Below are 19,700 nucleotides of genomic sequence, written 5' to 3'. Positions count from 1 at the left end.
CACCCCCATTTTGATTTCTGAGGGGTAATAGTTTCTTCTATATTATTCAAAAGTAGCTTTTAATTTATATATTAGTATTCATATTATACTAATATTATATTCCTTTCTTAAACTGATGGAATCATGCTATACAAATGTTCAGTAACTTCGTTTTTTCACTTAAAATACTTTTGAATATCATTTCATACCCATATCTGACTACAAATCTCAATTTTCTTTTCAGGTGAGAGTTAGGAGGCATTTTTTAGGAAGCTAATGGTTCTAAAATAAGTAGAAAAATTAAAATTAAAATTAAAAATTAAAATCATGCTGAATATGAACGAAACTGAAAAACAATATTCTAACATTGATAAAGTAATATAATTATTAAGTGTCCCATTAAGATTTTTGGGGGATGAGTACATGTTTAGCTGGTAGAGTTGACATATTAGTCCTTCCAGGAAATTTATGGGGCTAAATTGCCTCTACTCAAAGCATCTCAGAGTTGCTGCAGAACTGCTGTAGTTTCTCTGACACAGCTGTGCATCCATGTGCCAGGCACTATGGCAGGCAGTTTACACTCAAGATCACATTTATACTCATCAGATGCTTACTATGACCCCCTGTCGTTCGAGTTGATGGCTTGTGGGTTAAGAAGGAAATCAGATGTTGATTTTAACAGGCAGAGAGTCCTTTTCATTGGTAACCCTAAGAAATGTAAAGTTCTAAAAATCATAAGTGATTCCTCTCTGAGCACCTCAGACCTTGGATCACTATAGTTTCCTTTCATCCACTCTTCTGCATTTCTAAAGGCATGAGTCTAGGGTAGGCATGTGTGTTTATACCTCACATCATTTATACTTCACATCAAGACAACTTAGAAAAACGTTACAGTAGTCCTCCCTTGTCCGTGATTTTGCTTTGCACAATTTCAGTTACCCGCAGTCAGCCATGGTCTGCAAATATTAAAAGGAAAATTCCAGAATTGAACAATTCGTAAGGTTTAAATTCACGCCATTCTGAATAGCCTGATGAAGTCTTGTGTTGTCCCGCCCGGTCGTGGAGATCATCTCATTGTTTAGAGCTGGGGTTTCCAAACTTTTGGCTTGCCTGGGTCACATTGGAAGAAGAATTGTCTTGGGCCTCACTTAAAATACAGCAACACTAACAATAGCTGATTTTTTTTTTCAATCACAATAAAATCTCATGATGTTTTAAGAAAGTTTACAAATTTGTGTTCGGCCACATTCAAAGCCATCCTGGGCCGCATGCAGCCCGTGGGCCTCAGTTTGGACAAGCTTGACTAACTGTTAGTCACTTAGTAGCTATCTTGGTCATCAGATTGGCAGAACACAGAGGGGTGAGTACACTAGAATAAGGGGTTTTGAGAGAGAAAAAAAGAGAGGACACCACATTCACAAAAAGTTTATTACAACAGAGGGGGGTGTTGAGCTGTTATAATTGTCCCATTTTATTAGTTACTGTTCTTAATCTCTTACTGTGCCTAACTTACAAATTAAACCTTACTATAGTTGTGTATATATTTAAAAAATAGTATATATAGGGGTTGGTACTATCCACAGTTTCAGGTATCTATCCACTGGGGGTCTTGGAATGTATCCCCCACGGATAAAGGGGGACCACTGTATTATCTTCTTTTTACAAATGAGAATTGTGGAGACCAAAGGGTTAAAAAACATTCCAATATAATGAATGTAACCGATTAGGGAGCGTAGGGACATGAGCCCAGGCCTGTCAACTTCAAATATCATATTATTAAGGAATCTATACAAATTGTATGAGCTTCCAAGCAAAAAGGATACGTCTCCTTAAATTGTGTCTGGATAACTTAATTAGATACTGTCTACACGGCTTTTTTGAAGGTAGGGGAGTAATGGGAGGTGACTTTAATTAATTTTAACTGATTCCCACCATCAGGGAATCTCACTGGCATTGAGGAGAAATTAGAATGAATTCAAATGGCAGGAAACTATATCTACATCCACCTCACAGTAGATATCTAGGTAGGAAGAATGTGAAAAATACATTTACAAACAGTAAAATATCAAAGGATACATTATGTGAATTTGGAAACTGAAAATATGGCTTAAGATTCTTGAAATTCACTTTGCTAATATGGTGTTACAAATATATAAACACTTTTGAAATACTTAGATAAATATTTATATCTTTATCAGTACTTTTTTCACATTATTAGTATGATCAGTCTGTAAATTTATGTAAATTGCTAGCAAAATGATTATAGCTGACTAATCAATAAATATGTTTATTAACCTCCTCACTTCTCATATTTCAGAGAACGAAGAGTTGAGCCATTTAACATGAATTGGATAAATGAGAGTGTCCCACAGGAGTTCATTCTGTTAGGGTTCTCAGATCGACCATGGCTAGAGCTTCCACTCTTTGTGATGTTCCTGTTTTCCTATATCTTGACGATCTTTGGCAATCTGACAATAATACTTGTGTCACATCTGGATTTCAAACTCCACACCCCTATGTACTTTTTTCTTAGCAATCTCTCACTCCTGGACCTTTGCTATACCACAAGTACAGTTCCACAAATGCTGGTAAATATATGCAACACCAGGAAAGTCATCAGTTATGGTGGCTGTGTGGCCCAGCTTTTCATTTTCCTGGCATTGGGTTCCACTGAATGTCTTCTCCTGGCCGTCATGTCCTTTGATAGGTTTGTAGCGATTTGTCGGCCTCTCCATTACTCAGTTCTCATGCACCAGAGGCTCTGCCTCCAGTTGGCAGCTGCATCCTGGATTAGTGGCTTCAGTAATTCAGTATTGCAGTCCACCTGGACACTTCAGATGCCACTGTGCGGTCACAGAGAAGTGGATCACTTCTTCTGTGAAGTCCCTGCACTGCTCAAGTTGTCCTGTGTTGACACAACAGCAAATGAGGCGGAACTATTTTTCATCAGTGTGCTATTCCTTTTAATACCTGTGACACTCGTCCTTATATCGTATGCTTTTATAGTCCGAGCAGTGTTGAGAATACAGTCTGCTGAAGGTCGCCAAAAAGCATTTGGGACATGTGGCTCCCATCTAATTGTGGTGTCACTTTTTTATGGTACAGCTACCTCCATGTACCTGCAACCACCTTCACCCAGCTCCAAGGACCGGGGAAAGATGGTTTCTCTTTTCTATGGAATCATTGCACCCATGCTGAATCCCCTTATATATACACTTAGGAACAAAGAGGTAAAGGAAGCCTTTAAAAGGTTGGCTGCAAGAGTCTTCTTAATCAAGAGATAAGAAACATGCAAATGACAAGCTTTGCCAAAGACATAATGCTTACTTAACTTACTAACTTCTCTGCAAGTTGCTCTATTTTTTGTCATTACTATAGAGAACTATTGTAAGCTCCCTCAAAGAAAATTTCCTTGACAAACAGCTGTATTTGTTTCTGTTGCCTAAATATTTTCCTGCCAGGGTGTTAATAAAAAAATAAGGAATTCCCAAATGATAGACCTTTTAAAGACTTCAATTTCACAAAGCTTATAATTTAATTCTCTCCAAATTGATTCATTATCATTATTCTTAGAAAAATTACTATGGTGATGTTTAAATAAAATGTCATCGACAGAGAACTGCATCTGTTTTCTACTGCGTAGATATATTCAGTGCACGTCTTGAAACTGGTCTTTATGAACTCTCAAAATAGGATAGCCTTAAAAGAAGCCTCTTTAAGGCTTCAAACATCATACCAATGGTCTGTATACATGGGTAAGAGTCTTAGGCTTCTCTGAAACCAGAGTAAAAGCTTAGAAATCCTTTCTCCGGAAATAAAACATTTTGATACACATACAATGCCCTCATCCTTTCACACACACACAAACTCCATGGCACAAATCATTTTCAGACAATTGTAGATCTAACAGAAGTATCCAAAAACCTTATCTTAATTACAGCTATAAGGTTAACAGCTCTAACTTAAATTTTAACACTATTTGCACATCAACACAATACTAAAATCCACAATGATTTCCCCCCACTCAATTTTACTTAGATCTTCTGTCGTTTTTGTACTTCCCACTTCTAAGTTGAAATGTCCTAGCTAGCTACCAAATAAAGTTGTAGCTACATTTTAGACCGAAATCAAATGCCTGCTATTGACCTTTTTAAATGATTGCTCTACTGTATATATTACCTCCCTTCTTTTAACCTCAAAAGCCCTTATAGGTTAAGTCATAAAAAACCACATTATATAGTGATGTCCACTGCTTGTTTAATACACACTTCTTGTCCAAAAAGAAATGCTTATTAATTTCATGTTCGTGCCCTTGGGGCAGCATAGATCGTAATTTCAACTTCTTCCACATGATCTTCAGAGCCCATAAAAGTACTAAAGAAAATACACACTATAAGTTTGTTATTTGGTTGATTTTGTGACTTGTTACACTGAAATTATATTAACTGCTTCTTCATTATTATTCTTTTTCCAATTTTTCTTTTATCAAATATGTCATAAAAGCATAAAATGCAGTAACTACAGAATACAATTAGAATGTTTTACTTGAAAACCTTACAGTAACATCATAAATTTCAGCATAATTCTAATGCAACATGGTAGATCTTAAAACTTTAACTTGCATCAGAATCATCTGTAGGGTTTTTAAAATTCGGATTGGTGGGTGTCATCTACCTCCAGACGTTCTAATGCAGTAGGTCTGGGGTGGGGCCTGATTATTTGCATTTCTACAGATTTCCAGGTGATATTTATGTTGCCTGTCAGGAGATCACCCTTTAGGAACAGCTGTGCTAACAGTTAAAATACATAAAGGTATGTTGCTTGCTGAGTTTCTTTTATTTTTAAAAATGAGTTATAATTTAAAGGAAAATAGGAGCAAAATACTAATAGAGTATATTGAAATATGAAGGGACATTCCTTAATAAAAATGCATTCATATCTTAAAGTGCAACTAAATGATACATCAGATTTCCAGAGACAATTTTGATGTCAGCTCAAAGGCAATGTCAGTGTCCTTTAAAAAATTATGAGAAAATGCTAGAGAAACCAGAGTGATGGAGATTGAAGTATTTTACATTTTAAAAAATAAGCCATTAATTGATCTAACAAATTGCATATTGGTAAGTTCTAAAGCCATATGATAAACTTTTATAAATATTTTGCCATCAGTTATCTTGTGAATATATATATATATGTATGTATATATGCATATGTGTGTACATATATATGTACATACATATATATATTCATTCTGGCTTCATTTAAAACAACAAATACCAAACTAACTGTTTTATAGAGGTAGAGGCTGATATAGTGGGAGAACGTTATATGTGTATAATAATTCTTTTTAAGATGGAGTCTCACTCTGTCACCCAGGGTGGAGTGTGGTGGCATGATTTGCAACCATTGCCTCATGGGTTCAAGTGATTCTCCTGCCTCAGCCTATGGATTTATTACAGGCAAGTGCCACCACACCTGGCTAATTTTTGTATTTTTAGTAGAGACAGGGTTTTGTCATGTTGGCCAGCTGGTCTCAAACTCCTGATCTCAGGTGATCCACCTGTCTTGGCCTCCCAAAGTGCTGGGATTATGGGTGTGAGCCACCACACCCAGCCTATAATTCTTGATTTCTTTTTCTTTTCTTTCTTTTTTTTTAAATAATTTCAACTTTTATTTTAGATTCGAGGGTACATTTGCAGGTTTGTTACCTGGGTATATTTTGTGAGGCTTCGGTTTTGGGTATGATTGATCTTGTCATCCAGGTACTCAGTACACAATAATTTTTCCACCTTTGCCCCCTCCCCACCTACCCATTGCAGTAGTCCCTCGTGTCTACTGTTGCCATCTTTATGTCTATGGGTACGCAGCGGTTAGCTCCCACTTAAGTGAGAACACATGGTATTTGGTGTTCTATTCCTTGTTAGTTCACTTGGGTTAATGGCCTGTAGCTGCATGTTGCTGCAAATGACATGTTTATTTATTTTCTGTGACTTATGTATTCCATAGTATATATGTACCACATATTCTTTATCCAGTTCACTGTGGATGGGCTCCTAGGTTCATTCCATGTCTTTGCTATTGTGAATAGTGCTGTGATGAACACATGAATTCACATGTTTTTTGGTAGAATTTTCTTTTGGATATATACCCCATATGGAATTGCTGAGTGGAATCATAGTTTTAAGTTGTTTGAGAAATCTCCAAACTGCTTTCTACAATGGCTGAACTCATTTACTTTCCCACCAACAGTGTATAAACATTCACTTTCCTCCACAGCCTTGCCAATGTCTGTTGTTTCTTGACTTTTTAATGATAGCCTTTCCAACTGATGTGAGATAATATCTCACTGTGGTTTTGATTTGCCTTTCTCTGGTGATTAGTGATGATTAACATTTTTTCATATGTTTGTTGGCTGCTTGTATGTCTTCTTCCAAGAAGTGTCTGTTCATGTGTTTTGCCCATTTTTAATGGGTGTTATTTGCTTTTTGCTTGTTCAGTTGTTTAAGTTCCTTAGAGATTCTGGACATGCCTTTGTTGGATGCCTAGTTTGCAACTATTTTCGCCAACTCTGTAGGTTGTCTGTTTACCCTGTTGATAGTTTGTTGTTGTTTTGCTATGCAGAAGCTCTTTAGTTTAATTAGGTCCCACTTGTCAATTTTTATATTTGTTGCAATTGCTTTTGAGGACTTAGTCATAAATTATTTCCCAAGGGCCATGTTCAGAATGGCGTTTCCAAGGTTTTCTTCTTCAGTTCTTATAATTTGAAGTCTTACACTTAAATCTTGGATCCATCTTTAGTTAATTTTTGTGTATGTTGACAGATAAGGGTCTAATTTTCATTCTTCTGCATATGGCTAGCCAGCTATTCTGGCATGATTATTGAAAAGGAAGTCCTTTCTCCATTGTTTATTTTTGTCAATGATCAGGTGGCTATATGTTTGTGACTTTATTTCTGAGTTCTCTATTCTGTTCCATTGGTCTATGTGTCTCTTTTGGTAGAAGTACTGTGCTGTTTTGGTTACTGCAACCTTATAGTATAGTTTGAAGTTGGGTAATGTGATGACTCTGGCTTTGTTGTTTTTTCTTAGGATTGCTTCAGACATTGGGGCTCTTTTTTGGTTCCATATGCATTTTAGAATAATTTTTCTACTTCTGAGAAAAATAACATTGGTAGTTTGATAGGAGTAGCATTGAATCTGTAGATTGCTTTGGGTGGTATGGCCATTTCAACAATATTGATTCTTCCAATCTGTGAGCATGGAATGTTTTACCATTTGTTTGTGTCATCTATTATTTCTTCAACAGTGTTTTGTAGTCCTCCTAATAGAGATTTTTCACCTCCCTCATTAGATGTCTTCCTAGGTATTGTGTGTGTGTGTGTGTGTGTGTGTGTGTGTAGCTATTGTACATGGCATTGCCTTCTTGATTTGGCTTTCAGCTTGAACATTAATCGTGTATAGAAATGCTACTAATTTTTGTACATTAATTTTGTATCCTGAAACTTTACTGAAGTAGTTTATCAGTTTCAGGAGCCTTTTGGCAGAGTCTTTAGTGTTTTCTTGGAATAGAATTATATCCTCAGTGAACAGAGATAGTTGCATTTCTTTTTGTATTTGGATGTGTTTCACTTCTTTCTCTTACCTGATTGCTCTGGCTAGGACTTCCATAAATCTTGATTTCTGAATAGAATTTGCAAACAATTCTTACTCTACTTCTATGTAATATGGAGCAATAATGACCGAGATGTTAAAGCAGTTCCATTTGTCCCTATCTCCTTGTAAAACCTCAACTCAAAAGGTGATGAATAAAACACTATCACCATGGAAATAAGATATTATTGTTATAAGACACGTTTTATCCTACTAGAATATGCAGTTATAAATAACATTTTTGAATTTAAAGAGAACTGACTTAATAAATTTAAAATGACACTAAACTTCCAGAAATTAATAATTCCATAGAAGTCAGAAATAAAACTTAAAAATAAAAGCAATAAACAAAAGGGTGAAATTTTAAATAAAGACAGACATATTTACTTCAATTATATACCACAGAATAGTATTAATAGAACTATAAGTGGCAGTGAATCCCATAGAAGCCCAGCTAACACATATAGATAATAAAACATGTAGATTATTGGCTTCAGTTTGAGTATTTATATCTTAAAAGATAAATTATAAAACTAAAATATCTATACAAAATAATGATGAGAGAATTGAAAAATCAGAACATCAGGCCTCTTGAAGAATTATTGAAGGCATTGATTTTTTTCAGTGTTGAATAGAAAATGCTTTGTTAAAGCATGACGCAGTTTTCTTCAAGTATTTAAAGGGGAATCATGTGCACAGCATAGTTTGATTCATAAAGGTTAGAAATCATACTAATGCATAAAAACTAAAAAGTAGATCTGAGCATGATATAAGAACACACACAGACACGCATGCGCACGCGCGCGCGCGCGCGCACACACACACACACACACACACACACACACACACATAGATGTTATACCATGATGAAATAGCTGACCATTTCTGGCAATATGGGAAAACAGAGTTCTTCATAAAATAGAGATTGAAGTAAACAATCTACTTAATGCCTTTCCTCTTTAAATTCTGTTTTAGGAATTTCCTTTTGTGATGTCACATTTTTGATAACAATTTCTTTGAATGACCAAAGGAAAAAAGCAGGCACAGAAAATGATAGATATAACTAAAGCTTTGAAATAATGTCATGTAAAAGAAATTAACTTGATTCCAAGGAATGAACTGGATGGAAGCTATTCTGATTTAGCATATACAAGTCAATGCTAGAAAACATGAAATAGCTTGAATGGGTAAATATCTGTGTGGATATATGATTTTCAAATATGAGAAGTAGCCAGGCGTGGTGGCTCACGCCTGTAATCCCAGCACTTTGGGAGGCCAAGGCTAGGGCGGATCACTAGGTCAAAAGATCTAGACCATCCTGGCCAACATGCTGAAATCCCGTCTCTACTAAAAATATAAAAACTAGCTGGGCTTGTTGGCAGGTACCTATAGTCTCAGTTACTGGGGAGGCTTAGGCAGGAGAATCCCTTGAACCGGCAGAGGTTGCAGTGAGCCGAGATCACAGTACTGCACTTCAGCCTGACAACAGAGTGAAGACTCTGTCTCAAAGAACAAAAAATGAGAATTAGTCCCGTCTTGGCCTCCCAAAGTGCTGGGATTACAGGCTTGAGCCACCACGCCCGGCCCATAGATTTTTTTTAAACATCATCTCCAGTACCAATATGTGCCCCATATTTGCTCCAATGGAAAGACAAAGATCATCAGACTGATAAAAAAGCAAGACCCACTGTATGCTGTCTATAAGTAAGGTACTTTAGCTATAAGGAGACAGGCCAGGAATAGTGGCTCATGTCTGTAATCCCAGTACTTTGGGAGGCTGAGGTGAGCGGATCACTTGAGGTCAGGAGTTTGAGACCAGCCTGGCCAATATGGGGGAACTCTATCTCTACTAAAAATACAAAAATTAGTAGGACACGGTGGTGTCACACCTGTAATCCCAGCTACTCAGGAGGCTGAGGCACTAGAATCACTTGAACCTGGGAGGTGGAGGTTGCAGTGAGCCATGAAATGTGCCACTGCATTCCAGCCTGGGTGACAGAGATAGACTCTGTCTCAAACAAACAAACAAACTATATATATATATATATATATATGTGTGTGTGTGTATGTGTGTGTGTTTATGTATGTATGTGTATATATATATATATATGTATATATAACGATGCATACAAGTAAATAATAAAGGTTGGAAAAGGTAGCCACAATAACAATCAAAAGAATTGGCTATATTATTATAAGAAAAAGTAGATTTCAGAGCAAAGAATATTACCAAGAATGTAGTCATTTAATAATAATAAAGAAACCAATCCATCAAAAGGACATGTGAATCTTAAACATTTACACATATGATAACAAAACTTCAAAATACATACAAAGAAATCTGGTAGAGATGAAAGAGGTATGCACATCATGATTATAGGTGATTTCAGCACCCCTTCTTCAATAATAGAACAAATAGAAAATCAGCAGGCATGTAGAAGACTTGAACATTATCAACCTAAGTGATCTATTTGACATTTATGGAAGACTCTACATAGCATCAGCAGAATATACATTCTTCTCAAGCACACACAGAACATTTCCCAGGATAGACCATGTTCTCGAGTATAAAACATTTATCAATATAGTTAAAAGGATTCAAATCATAGCAAAATATGTTCCCTGACAACAAGTTTTGTTGTGAGCATAAGATAATTTTAGTTCAGTAGCAGATGTTTGCTTCTATGGCCCACGGTTTACATTCCAAATTTCATGAATTATAAGATGCACATTTTTTCACATTTAACGTCTCTTAAAAATTACTGTTCATCATGATCTATGACTGTTACAACCACGTTGGCCAGGTGACAATCACAACATAGTTGCTATTGCAATGTGTGAAGTTCATTGTCACTCCTGAGAGCCTTGCTGGATGACTGGAATCCTCCATGTTTCAGTCAACAAATGATTTTAGGACCATTTATGGAAGGACTATAGTCCGGGCTATATCCTGAAAACTTTCTGATGATACTGTGAAAGGAAAATCTTGGGGCCCCAAAATTACTAAGCTAAAGAAAAAAGTCAAGCAGGGAACTGCTCAGTACAAACGTTCCCCCCATTTAGTTTAGTCATCCTTCTGCTTGCCAAGATGGATGTATATTCTGATTGCCTCCCTTGGGAAGGCTTATCAGAAACTCAAAAGAATGCAACATTTATCTCTTACCTACCTGTGACCTGGAAGCCTCCTCCCTGCTCGGAGTTGTCCCCACCTTTCTGGATGGAACCACTGTACTTCTTACATATATTGATTCATGTCTCACGTCTCCCTAAAATGTGTAAAACCAAGTTGTGCCCCAACTACCTGAGGCACATGTCATCAGGACTTCCTGAGGCTGTGTCACGAGCACGTGTCCTCAACCTTGGCAAAATAAACTTTCTACATTAACTGAGACCTGTCTCAAATTTTGGGGGTTCACAGTACTTTCTGGTAAGTTCAGGAATGTAACAGCATTTGCATTTGCAGAATAGGAATAGTAACTATTACTGGCTTACAGGGAATACTGTAACGGTTCAGAAATGTAATGGCTCAGCACAATTCTTGGAATGTAGTAAGTTCTCACTGAGTATCGGCTATAATAATGTTTCAAATATTATCCTCCCTCAGTAGCAGGTAAAATCTAAGGCTCAGATTGACACATACTTTGTAACAGGGAGTTCCAAAATTTGAATTCTGAACAGTACCTTCAAATTCCAGTTATTTGCCGCTAAACTACACTTTTCATATGTGCTAAAAGTGTAATTTTATTACATTTTCTTTTTGAGGAACAACATGCTTTTCAAAGAAATCACATTTCTTATCTCTTTGTTCTTAGTTCCATTGTACACTGGTGGCAGAAATCAGAACATGACGATGATCTAGTCAAGGTTATCCAGCCAATCTCACAGAGAAACGTCCCTCTCACTGCAGATGCCCTAGAGGCTGACTTGGTTTTTCACAGCAGAACTTGAGCAAAAAAGTTGAGAATAGCGGAATTGTTAAGCATGAGGAAAATTCTAAAAACAAGAAACAAAAGTTTATAAAAATGAGTCTGCAGTTCTTAGGAGCCTTCTCTCTCATGTGGCATCCATTTTATTTCTTTGGAGATATTCTTTCACCTTTCGTGGCAACTCATCTGAAACGACGTTGGTGACCAGATGCCGCTCTGTTCGTATGTGCAGACTGGTCATCTGATGTTGGTTTTATCTTTCAGGAATTCAGTGCTTGTCAGTGTCTTTTGCTCACCTTTGTCTTCCTCACATGATAATAGAAATGTGTTTTCTTTATGCCAGGATTTCTTAACCGCAGGTTTATAGAACCATAGGGAGTCTGTGAATGAACTTTAAAGGACCAGGGAAACCTTTAAAATATATGCACACAGTTATGCTTATCTAGGGTGACACCTAGTTGCAGTTTGCCCTGAATGGCATAGGCTTTAGCATAGATGTCCTATATCCCAGTGGACCATTCGGTTCTGGGAAAACTGGGACCGTTCATTGCCCTATATGCAACTACATATATTCTTGGAGAAAGCATCAACAATTTCTGTTAGCCTTGTGTGGTGGCAGGTACTTATCATCCAGCTACTCAGGAGGCTGAGGCAGGAGAATTACTTGATTGGGAGGCAGAGGATGCCACGGGCCAAGATTGCACCACTGCACTCCAGCCTGGGTGAGAGAGGGAGACTCAATCTCAAAAACAAAAACAAAACAAAAAATACAAAAATTAGCAGCAGTGGTGGCGGGTGTCAGTAGTCTCAGCTTCTCAGGAGGCGGAGGTGGGAGAATAACTTGAACCTGGGAGGCAGAGGTTGCAGTGGGCCAAGATCACTCAGTTTGTGACTATGCTGATGTCACTGATGAAAATATCCCATGATATTGCCTAAGCTGATCTCGCATTCCTGGGCTCAAGCAATCCTCCCTCCTCAGTCTCCCAAGTAGCAGGGACTACAGGTGCCCACCACCCTCCGTAAGAGTTTTTTCTCTTTTTCTTTTTTTTTAATATATATATATAGGGTCCTACTCTGATACCCAACTGGGGTGCAGTGGCGTGATCTTGGCTCACTACAGCCTCAACTTCCTGAGGTACTGGGACTACAGATGTGCACCCCCACACCTGGCTAATTTTTGTATTTTTTGTAGAGACGGGTCTCACCATGTTGCCCAGGCTGGTCTCAAACTGCTGGGCTCAAGTGATCCACCCTCCTCAGCTTCCCAAAGTGCTGGGATTACCCACATGAACAACACATCTTCCTAAGAGTTCTTTATATACAAAGTAGAAGTAAGTCTGGCTTATCTAAGTGGGTATCTGAGAGATTCTCTGGTGGCTTAGAAACCTTTTGTATAACTGCAAGATGATCTTGTGGAATGGAGTGGGGATCTTCACTATCAAGGACAGGCAGTAGAGTAGCGAGATTTAAAGGGTTACAGTGATGTAAGAAGACAGAGGAATTAGTCAATAGAGCTTGCTCGTAGGAGGCCTATTTTGGTGTAGAGAGGCGCTGTGTCTTAAGAGCTTGTAAGAGCAGACACAGTATGGGAAACAAAGAGCCTAATGTAAGAGTATAGGCTTTGCCAATTGGGGCAGCGGTTGCAGCCACCACCTGAAGGCATGTTGGCAAGTCTGCTGTGACCGGGTCTAACTGACATGAGAAAGATGCTACGGGATGTATCTGAGAGGCAAAGGCTTGTGCTAGGACACCTGCAGCAACCCCATTATTTTTATGGCAAGTAAAAGTTGTCAAAATTAGATAAAACAAGAGCTGGGATGTGGACAATGCTAATTTTAGGGCTTCAAAGAAAATTAATGCCTCTGAGGGCCAGGAAGTGGGCTCTAAAATAGCATCTGGGAGAAGGGCATATAAGGGTTTAGCAATGGCAGCAAAATCAGGAATCCATTCGTAGCAATAGCCTCCTGTTCCTAGAAACTTACATAGCTGTTGTTTGGGTTTTGGGGGAGGGATGAACAAAATTGACTCCAGACATTTTGAGGTGAGCTCTTGAGTGCCTGAGACATCCCATGTCCTAAGTAGCAGCTGTTTGCATTAATTGAAGTTTAGCCCAGGAGGCTTTATGGCCTCCTTCAGCTAGTGCCTTTAAAAGAATCAGGGTCTGTAAGGGAATCCTGTTTATTTTGGTTACAAAGTAACAGATTATCAACATACTAAACAAGAGTGGAGCCTTGAGTAAAGGCTATAGAGTCTAAGTTGGCTCTAAAAATTTGGGAGAATATTGCTGGAGCCTCATAATATTTCTGAGGCAACTATCAGGTGATGGACAGGCAATTGTTACACTGTCTCGCTAAAAGAATAATTGGTCACAGCTGGTGCCAGGGAAAGGCCAGCTCCCAGTAGATAAACACCTGAAGCTGGTGATTAGCAGATTTCTGATAAGATCTCAGGAGTCGGGTGATTGGGTTCATATATGCACACTAAGAGGCAAAATGGGCCGGGCGTGGTGGCTCACACCTGAAATCCAGCACTTTGGAAGGCCAAGGCAGGCAAATCACCTGAGGTCGGGAGCTTGAGAGCAGCCCAACCAATATGGAGAAACCTCCGTCTCTACTAAAAATACAAAATTAGCTGGGCATGGTGGCACGTGCCTGTAGTCCCAGTTACTCTGGAGGCTGAAGCAGAAGTGCTTGAACCCAGGAGCCGCACTTCAGCCTGGGCAACAAGAGTGAAACTCTGTCTTTAAAAAAAAAAAAAAAAAAAAAGAGGCAAAATGGCAGAGTTTAACTAGTATATGACCTTCCTCTAGGAACACTCGACTGGGCACGGTGGCTCATGCCTGTAATCTCAGCACTTTTGGAGGCTGAGGTGGGCGGATCACCTGAGGTCAGGAGTTCAAGACCACCCTGCCCAACAAGATGAAGCCCCATCTCTACTAAAAATACAAAAAATTAGTCAGGCATGGTGGCGGGCACCTGTAATCCCAGCTACTCGGGAGGCTGAGGCAGGAGAATCACTTGAACCTAGGAGGTGCACTCCAGCCTGAGCAACAAGAGTGAAACTCCATCTCAAAAAAAAAAAAAAAAAAAAAAAGAAATGGCCTACTTGGCCATCTTCCGAGCACACTTCTTTTCATTCTTCTCTAAAACTTTTTAATAAACTTTCACTCCCAGGGCACAGTGGCTGATGCCTGTAATCCAAGCATTTAGGGAGACTGAGGCAGTTGGATCCCCTGAGGTCAGGAGTTCGAGACCAGGTTAACCAACATGGTGAAACCCCAATTCTACTAAAATTACAAAAATTAGCTGGGCGTGGTGGTGTGCGCCTGTAGTTGCAGCTGCTCTGGAGGGTGAGGCAGGAGAATTGCTTGAAACTAAAAGGCAGAGATTGCAGTGAGCCAAGATGGCACCACTGCACTCCAGCCTGGGCCGCAGAGCGAGACTCCATTTCAAAATAATAATAATAATAATAATAATAATAAAAACTTTCACTCCTGCTTGAAACCCTGTCTCTCTCTCTCTCCCTCTGCCTTATGTCCCTCAGTCTAATTCTTTCCTCTGAGGAGGCAGGAATTGAGATTGCTACAGATCTGTACCAATTTGACACTGCTAGCACCCCAGCCATCAAGGTATGGCAATGCCTTGATGGCATCACCTGAGAACTTGTTACAAATGCAAATTCTTCCATTCTATCCTGACATACTGCATTAGAAACCCTAGAGTTTGTGGCCCAACTATCCGTGCATAATGAGCCCTCCAGGTGATTCTGATGTAATCACCTTGCTTGTGCCGGCCTAACTGACTCCATCTTAGCTGTGAGCCTCACAAGCTCCAGCTCAGCTTCCCTCTCCCTGCCTTGGCCCCTCGGGTGCAGTACTGGGTCAGGCTGCACTCAAAGCTCTGAACACTTAAGAGTGGTTCACTGTTCACAGTACCTGTAACCACTGTAACTCCATCCTGCTTGGCAAGTCTACCTGCTATTGGGAATACCCTCCTTGGTGATTGACTGTATGGAAAGTTCCCCCTGCTAGCATATGGAAATACCCTTAGCAACCAACAATCCTGGGAACCTCCTGTCCCCTAGTTACCAGCTTCCTTATCTAACTTGCTGTTCTGCTTCTGTAAAATTCTGCTTCAGCTAGCCTCCCCGTCCCCTACCTAGATCAAGGTATAAAGGGAAATCAAGCTCCTTCCTCCGGGGCCGAAAGATTTTAAGCATGAGCTGGGAAATAAAGGACTCTTAATTTGGAACTCAGAGAGTGGCGCTTTCCTTGGCTCGGTTATAACACTGATGCATGCCAACGTTTGAGAATTAACGGTTTAAACTATTTGAAAATTGAGCTGTTGTCAAAGTGAATGCTGAGGAACCAATCAACATTGTGCCCTTCAAGTGTCTACTAGGTGAATGACACCATGCTAAGGGGTACAAATTTATTCATTCATTTGATGGGATTCAGGACATGCTACCCCAAAATAGGGCACCTTTGGCATTTGAGAAATTATCAGAATCAGGGAGGTCACTCTTTAACCTTCCTTTAAAATAGGTCATAAAGTGAATTAATGAAGTATTATCTTTCACTTTCATTCAAGAGGTACCTGCCCTAAAACTGGAAGAAAGAAATGTCTCTGAAGACATAGGAATACAGAAGAATCTGAACAGGTCTGCTAAGATGTCTTCAGTTTATTACTGTTAGATCATACCCCTTCTGTTTTACAATGATATTTCTCCCCAGCTATCCACTTCTTCATCAAACTTAGCATAGAAATACACAGATATCTTGGGCAATTTTTTTCTGAAGGCACCTGTGTCACATAAAACCTGTTGTTAATCTGTCTTTTGTTATAGGGGCCTCCGCCATGAATCTTGAGATGGGTGAGAAAAACATGGTGACTACTTTCTGAGCATCTACTAGGTGCCTCCATTTTTTCAGAAATTGCAGATACACTAGTGAACAAAACTGATAAAAACCCATTTCTTTTGAGGACATCTAATCTGGTGGACAGTAAATAAAGTAAAATTTATGGTATATGAGAAGGAACTAATTGCTGGGAAGAAAAATGCAAAGCAATAAAGAGGGATAGGGCATGTACATTTCTCTGTTTGAAGGCAGAGGTTACTGTATCAAACAGTGGTCAGGCAAGGCCTCAGTGACGACACATGATTCGCAGAGGGACAATTAAACACCATAGACTAGGCAGCTTAAACAGACATTTATTTCTCCCAGTTCTAGAGGCTGGAAAGAGCAAGATGACAGCATAGCCTGGTTCTGGTGGGGATATTTTTCCTGGTTTGCAGACAGTTACCTCCATGCTGTGTCCTCAGGTGGCAGAAACAGATCATGTCTTTCCTGTGTCTTCTTATAAGGGCACTAATTCCATTCATGAGTGCTTAACCTCATGATCCAATTACCTCCCAATTACCTCCGAAGAGTCACATTCGCATTCTGTAAACCGAGGTCTTAAGAATCTCCACACCTGCACTCCAGCTTAGGCGACAGAAAGATAACAACAACAACAACAACAACAACAACAAAGAATCCCACCCTACCCAAGACGTTCCCCAGAATATAGTCAGGAATATCAGACCGGTGCTTTCGCCCTTGAGTAATAACGAGCTTTCAAAGGCAAGTTTAACTTCTGAGTTTGGCCCTTTTCTACTCAGATAAGGCTGAGCAGCAATCTACCTTAAAAAAAGGAAAAGATTGCTGGAATAATTTCTGCTCCAAAGGAAAGCCACAGCACATCTTTCTGTGTTATCTGCTTCCGATTGTATGGGAGCTATTTTACAACTCTGCAAATCGTAGATAATGATGGAAATACAAAATACTTCGTATCTATGGACATGCAAATTAATTGTGTCCCGCAGTAGGGACAGAACGGATGGACATCTTCCTTAACGGTGTTTGGGGAACGTCTCACCGAAGCAGTTTTGGCCTCATTTACACATCTATTTCAATATTCTTGTTCTACAAATAGCGTCAGTTCTTTGGATTCTCCTTTGGACAGGCATCAACACCTCACCAGTCACCTCGTTCATGAGTCACACAAATGCTTTACCCGGGTTCATTTTTGTGCTTGTGTTAGAGCCGTCACTGCACCTGCTGTGGAATTTATTCTTCGAAGCGATCTTGGCGCTCAATGTGCCAGGAGGGCGTTTCCAGCGCCACCTCCGTAACCATGGCAACGACGCAGAAGGCGAACCCACCGATTCTTCAGTCCTGAACCCCCCACTGCCCGCCTTTGCCTTGAGGAGACCAGGGGAGAGCAGCACGAGGCTGCCCCGGCCTGCCCTTCCCTCTGGCTCCTCCCTGCCGCTCCTCTTTGCCCCGCGGCCCCCTGCTCCCTCCCCGGTCCTCTACTCCGTTTTCTTTATTCTTCCCGCCCTGTCCCCCGTTTCTACTTGCCCCGTTCCCTCCAGAACGCACCTTATCTTGGCGCCTCCCCACGATCGTCAAGTGCCTTCCGCTTCCCAAACTAAGGAATCTGGCAACTTACGTTACGCTTCCTGAAACTGGGGAGTCCGGAGCCCGGGAGCGCCCCACGAGCGGATCCTCCAGGGCCCGCAGCGGCGGACGGAGTAGGCGCCTGCTACCCGCAGGGTCCTTCGAGCGGAGCCAGGCACCCCCCCCCCCCCCCGCCCCCCGCACACCTGCCAGCCTCCTGTTGCAGGAGACGCTTTGAAGGTGCACTGAAAGGGATTTTCTTCGTCCTGAAGCGAAGGGAAGAAGGAACATCAGGAGCCTCTGAATCAGCAAGAACGGAGCGGCTGCTGGAAAACGTTTTTACAGACAACGCATTGCTGGAGACCGGAAGGCCCCGTTCGTGCGGGAGGCATTGGTGGTTCAGTGGTAGAATTCTCGCCTGCCACGCGGGAGGCCCGGGTTCGATTCCCGGCCAATGCATCAGTCGCGTTTTGTTTTCTTGAAAATTAGGTATTCTGTTTCAGAAGTTGGATATTTTACCTACACGTTTTTTTGGCTTATTCATACATCCTGACTACATGATAAAGCAGGCAGGCTACCAATAAGCTGTTTTTTTTTTTTTTTTTTTTTTTTTTAACAGAAACGAGTTTTCTTTGGTTTCAGGATGTTTGATACCAATGCACGCTTAACTCATCCTCTTATTTGCAGCATAAATAGAACTACTGGTCCTTGGCAGGGTTAACATCAGATTGATTTAATCGTACCAAAAAAACCAAAACAAAACAAAAACAAAAACACCAATTTTTGGGAATATATAATAAAGGACACAGTGTGGAGGGTTCTCCGGCGTCTGTAGCAGAGTGGCGCAGCGGAAGCGTGCTGGGCCCATAACCCAGAGGTCGATGGATCGAAACCATCCTCTGCTAACCCTTTTTCTAAAAAAGTACTTGTAAGCTCTTAAGACACAGCCTCACCGAATTTCCCTTGCCAGCTCTACCAAACAAAAAGTGACAGGAAATGGAAGTATTTACATTCCTTCGAGGCGAAACTCAGAAAGCGGCTTTCAGGTGAGAAATCAGAGGAGGTACCCTATCTCACGGAAGAGGAATTGATGCTAAATCCATGAGCTGAAATATCTCCACATCTGCATACTATCACTTTGCAAACTATAAGTTTAGAGTTCAAAGTTTATAGTTATAGGGATTCAGTTAAAGAGAATTTAAAGTATTATTTTATTTTTATATTATAATTTATATCATATTTTATTTGAGCCAGGGCCTAACTCTCTCACTTAGTCTGGAGTGCAAGTGGTAGGATCATGGTGAACTCCTGGGTTTAAGCAGCCTTCCAAGTACCTGGGACTATAGGTGCTCCCCACCTTCCCTGGTTGAATGTTTTTTTCATAGAGGTGGGCGCATGGGAGGAAGGTGTCCCCCTTTTTTGTCCAATCTGGTCGTGAACTCCTGCGCTCAGAGGATCCTTCTGCCTTGGCCTCCCAAAACTTTGGGATCACAGGGATGAACCCTTTCGCCACATCATTTTGAAGTTATTTTGAATAACAACTCTTTCAAAAAACATCTTGCTCCTAGTCTGTTTTCCTCTTTAGCACTTAGTACCCTGCAGCATATTGTGTCTTTATTCATTAGTATTTTCTCTCTCATGGAAAGTACATTTACAAGGACAGATGGTGTTTTGGCACTGTGGTTACCATCATACCTAGAACAA

The 19,700-nt window shown here is 40.1% G+C and overlaps 1 protein-coding gene and 2 non-coding genes across 3 annotated transcripts in view; all 3 read left to right on the top strand.

Moving 5' to 3' along the window:
• The window catches only part of LOC101038647 (olfactory receptor 2B2), a 147,495-nt gene extending 137,846 nt beyond the window's left edge, over positions 1-9,649 (top strand). The window contains exon 6 of the mRNA XM_003944729.4: positions 2,297-9,649. Coding sequence (XP_003944778.4) covers positions 2,322-3,263 — 942 coding nt within the window. The 5' untranslated portion in view covers positions 2,297-2,321 and the 3' untranslated portion in view covers positions 3,264-9,649. The remainder of the gene's footprint in view (positions 1-2,296) is intronic.
• An 8,735-nt stretch (positions 9,650-18,384) lies between these two features.
• TRNAG-GCC (transfer RNA glycine (anticodon GCC)) lies at positions 18,385-18,455 on the top strand. Its single transcript has one exon. It is a non-coding gene; the product is annotated as a tRNA-Gly (tRNA).
• A 374-nt stretch (positions 18,456-18,829) lies between these two features.
• Positions 18,830-18,901, top strand: TRNAM-CAU (transfer RNA methionine (anticodon CAU)). The gene has a single exon. It is a non-coding gene; the product is annotated as a tRNA-Met (tRNA).
• The last annotated feature ends 799 nt before the right edge of the window (positions 18,902-19,700 follow it).

Source organism: Saimiri boliviensis, chromosome 4, assembly GCF_048565385.1.
Source record: "Saimiri boliviensis isolate mSaiBol1 chromosome 4, mSaiBol1.pri, whole genome shotgun sequence".
Classification (NCBI taxonomy): domain Eukaryota; kingdom Metazoa; phylum Chordata; class Mammalia; order Primates; family Cebidae; genus Saimiri; species Saimiri boliviensis.
This window is presented reverse-complemented; position numbering and strand designations above follow the sequence as displayed.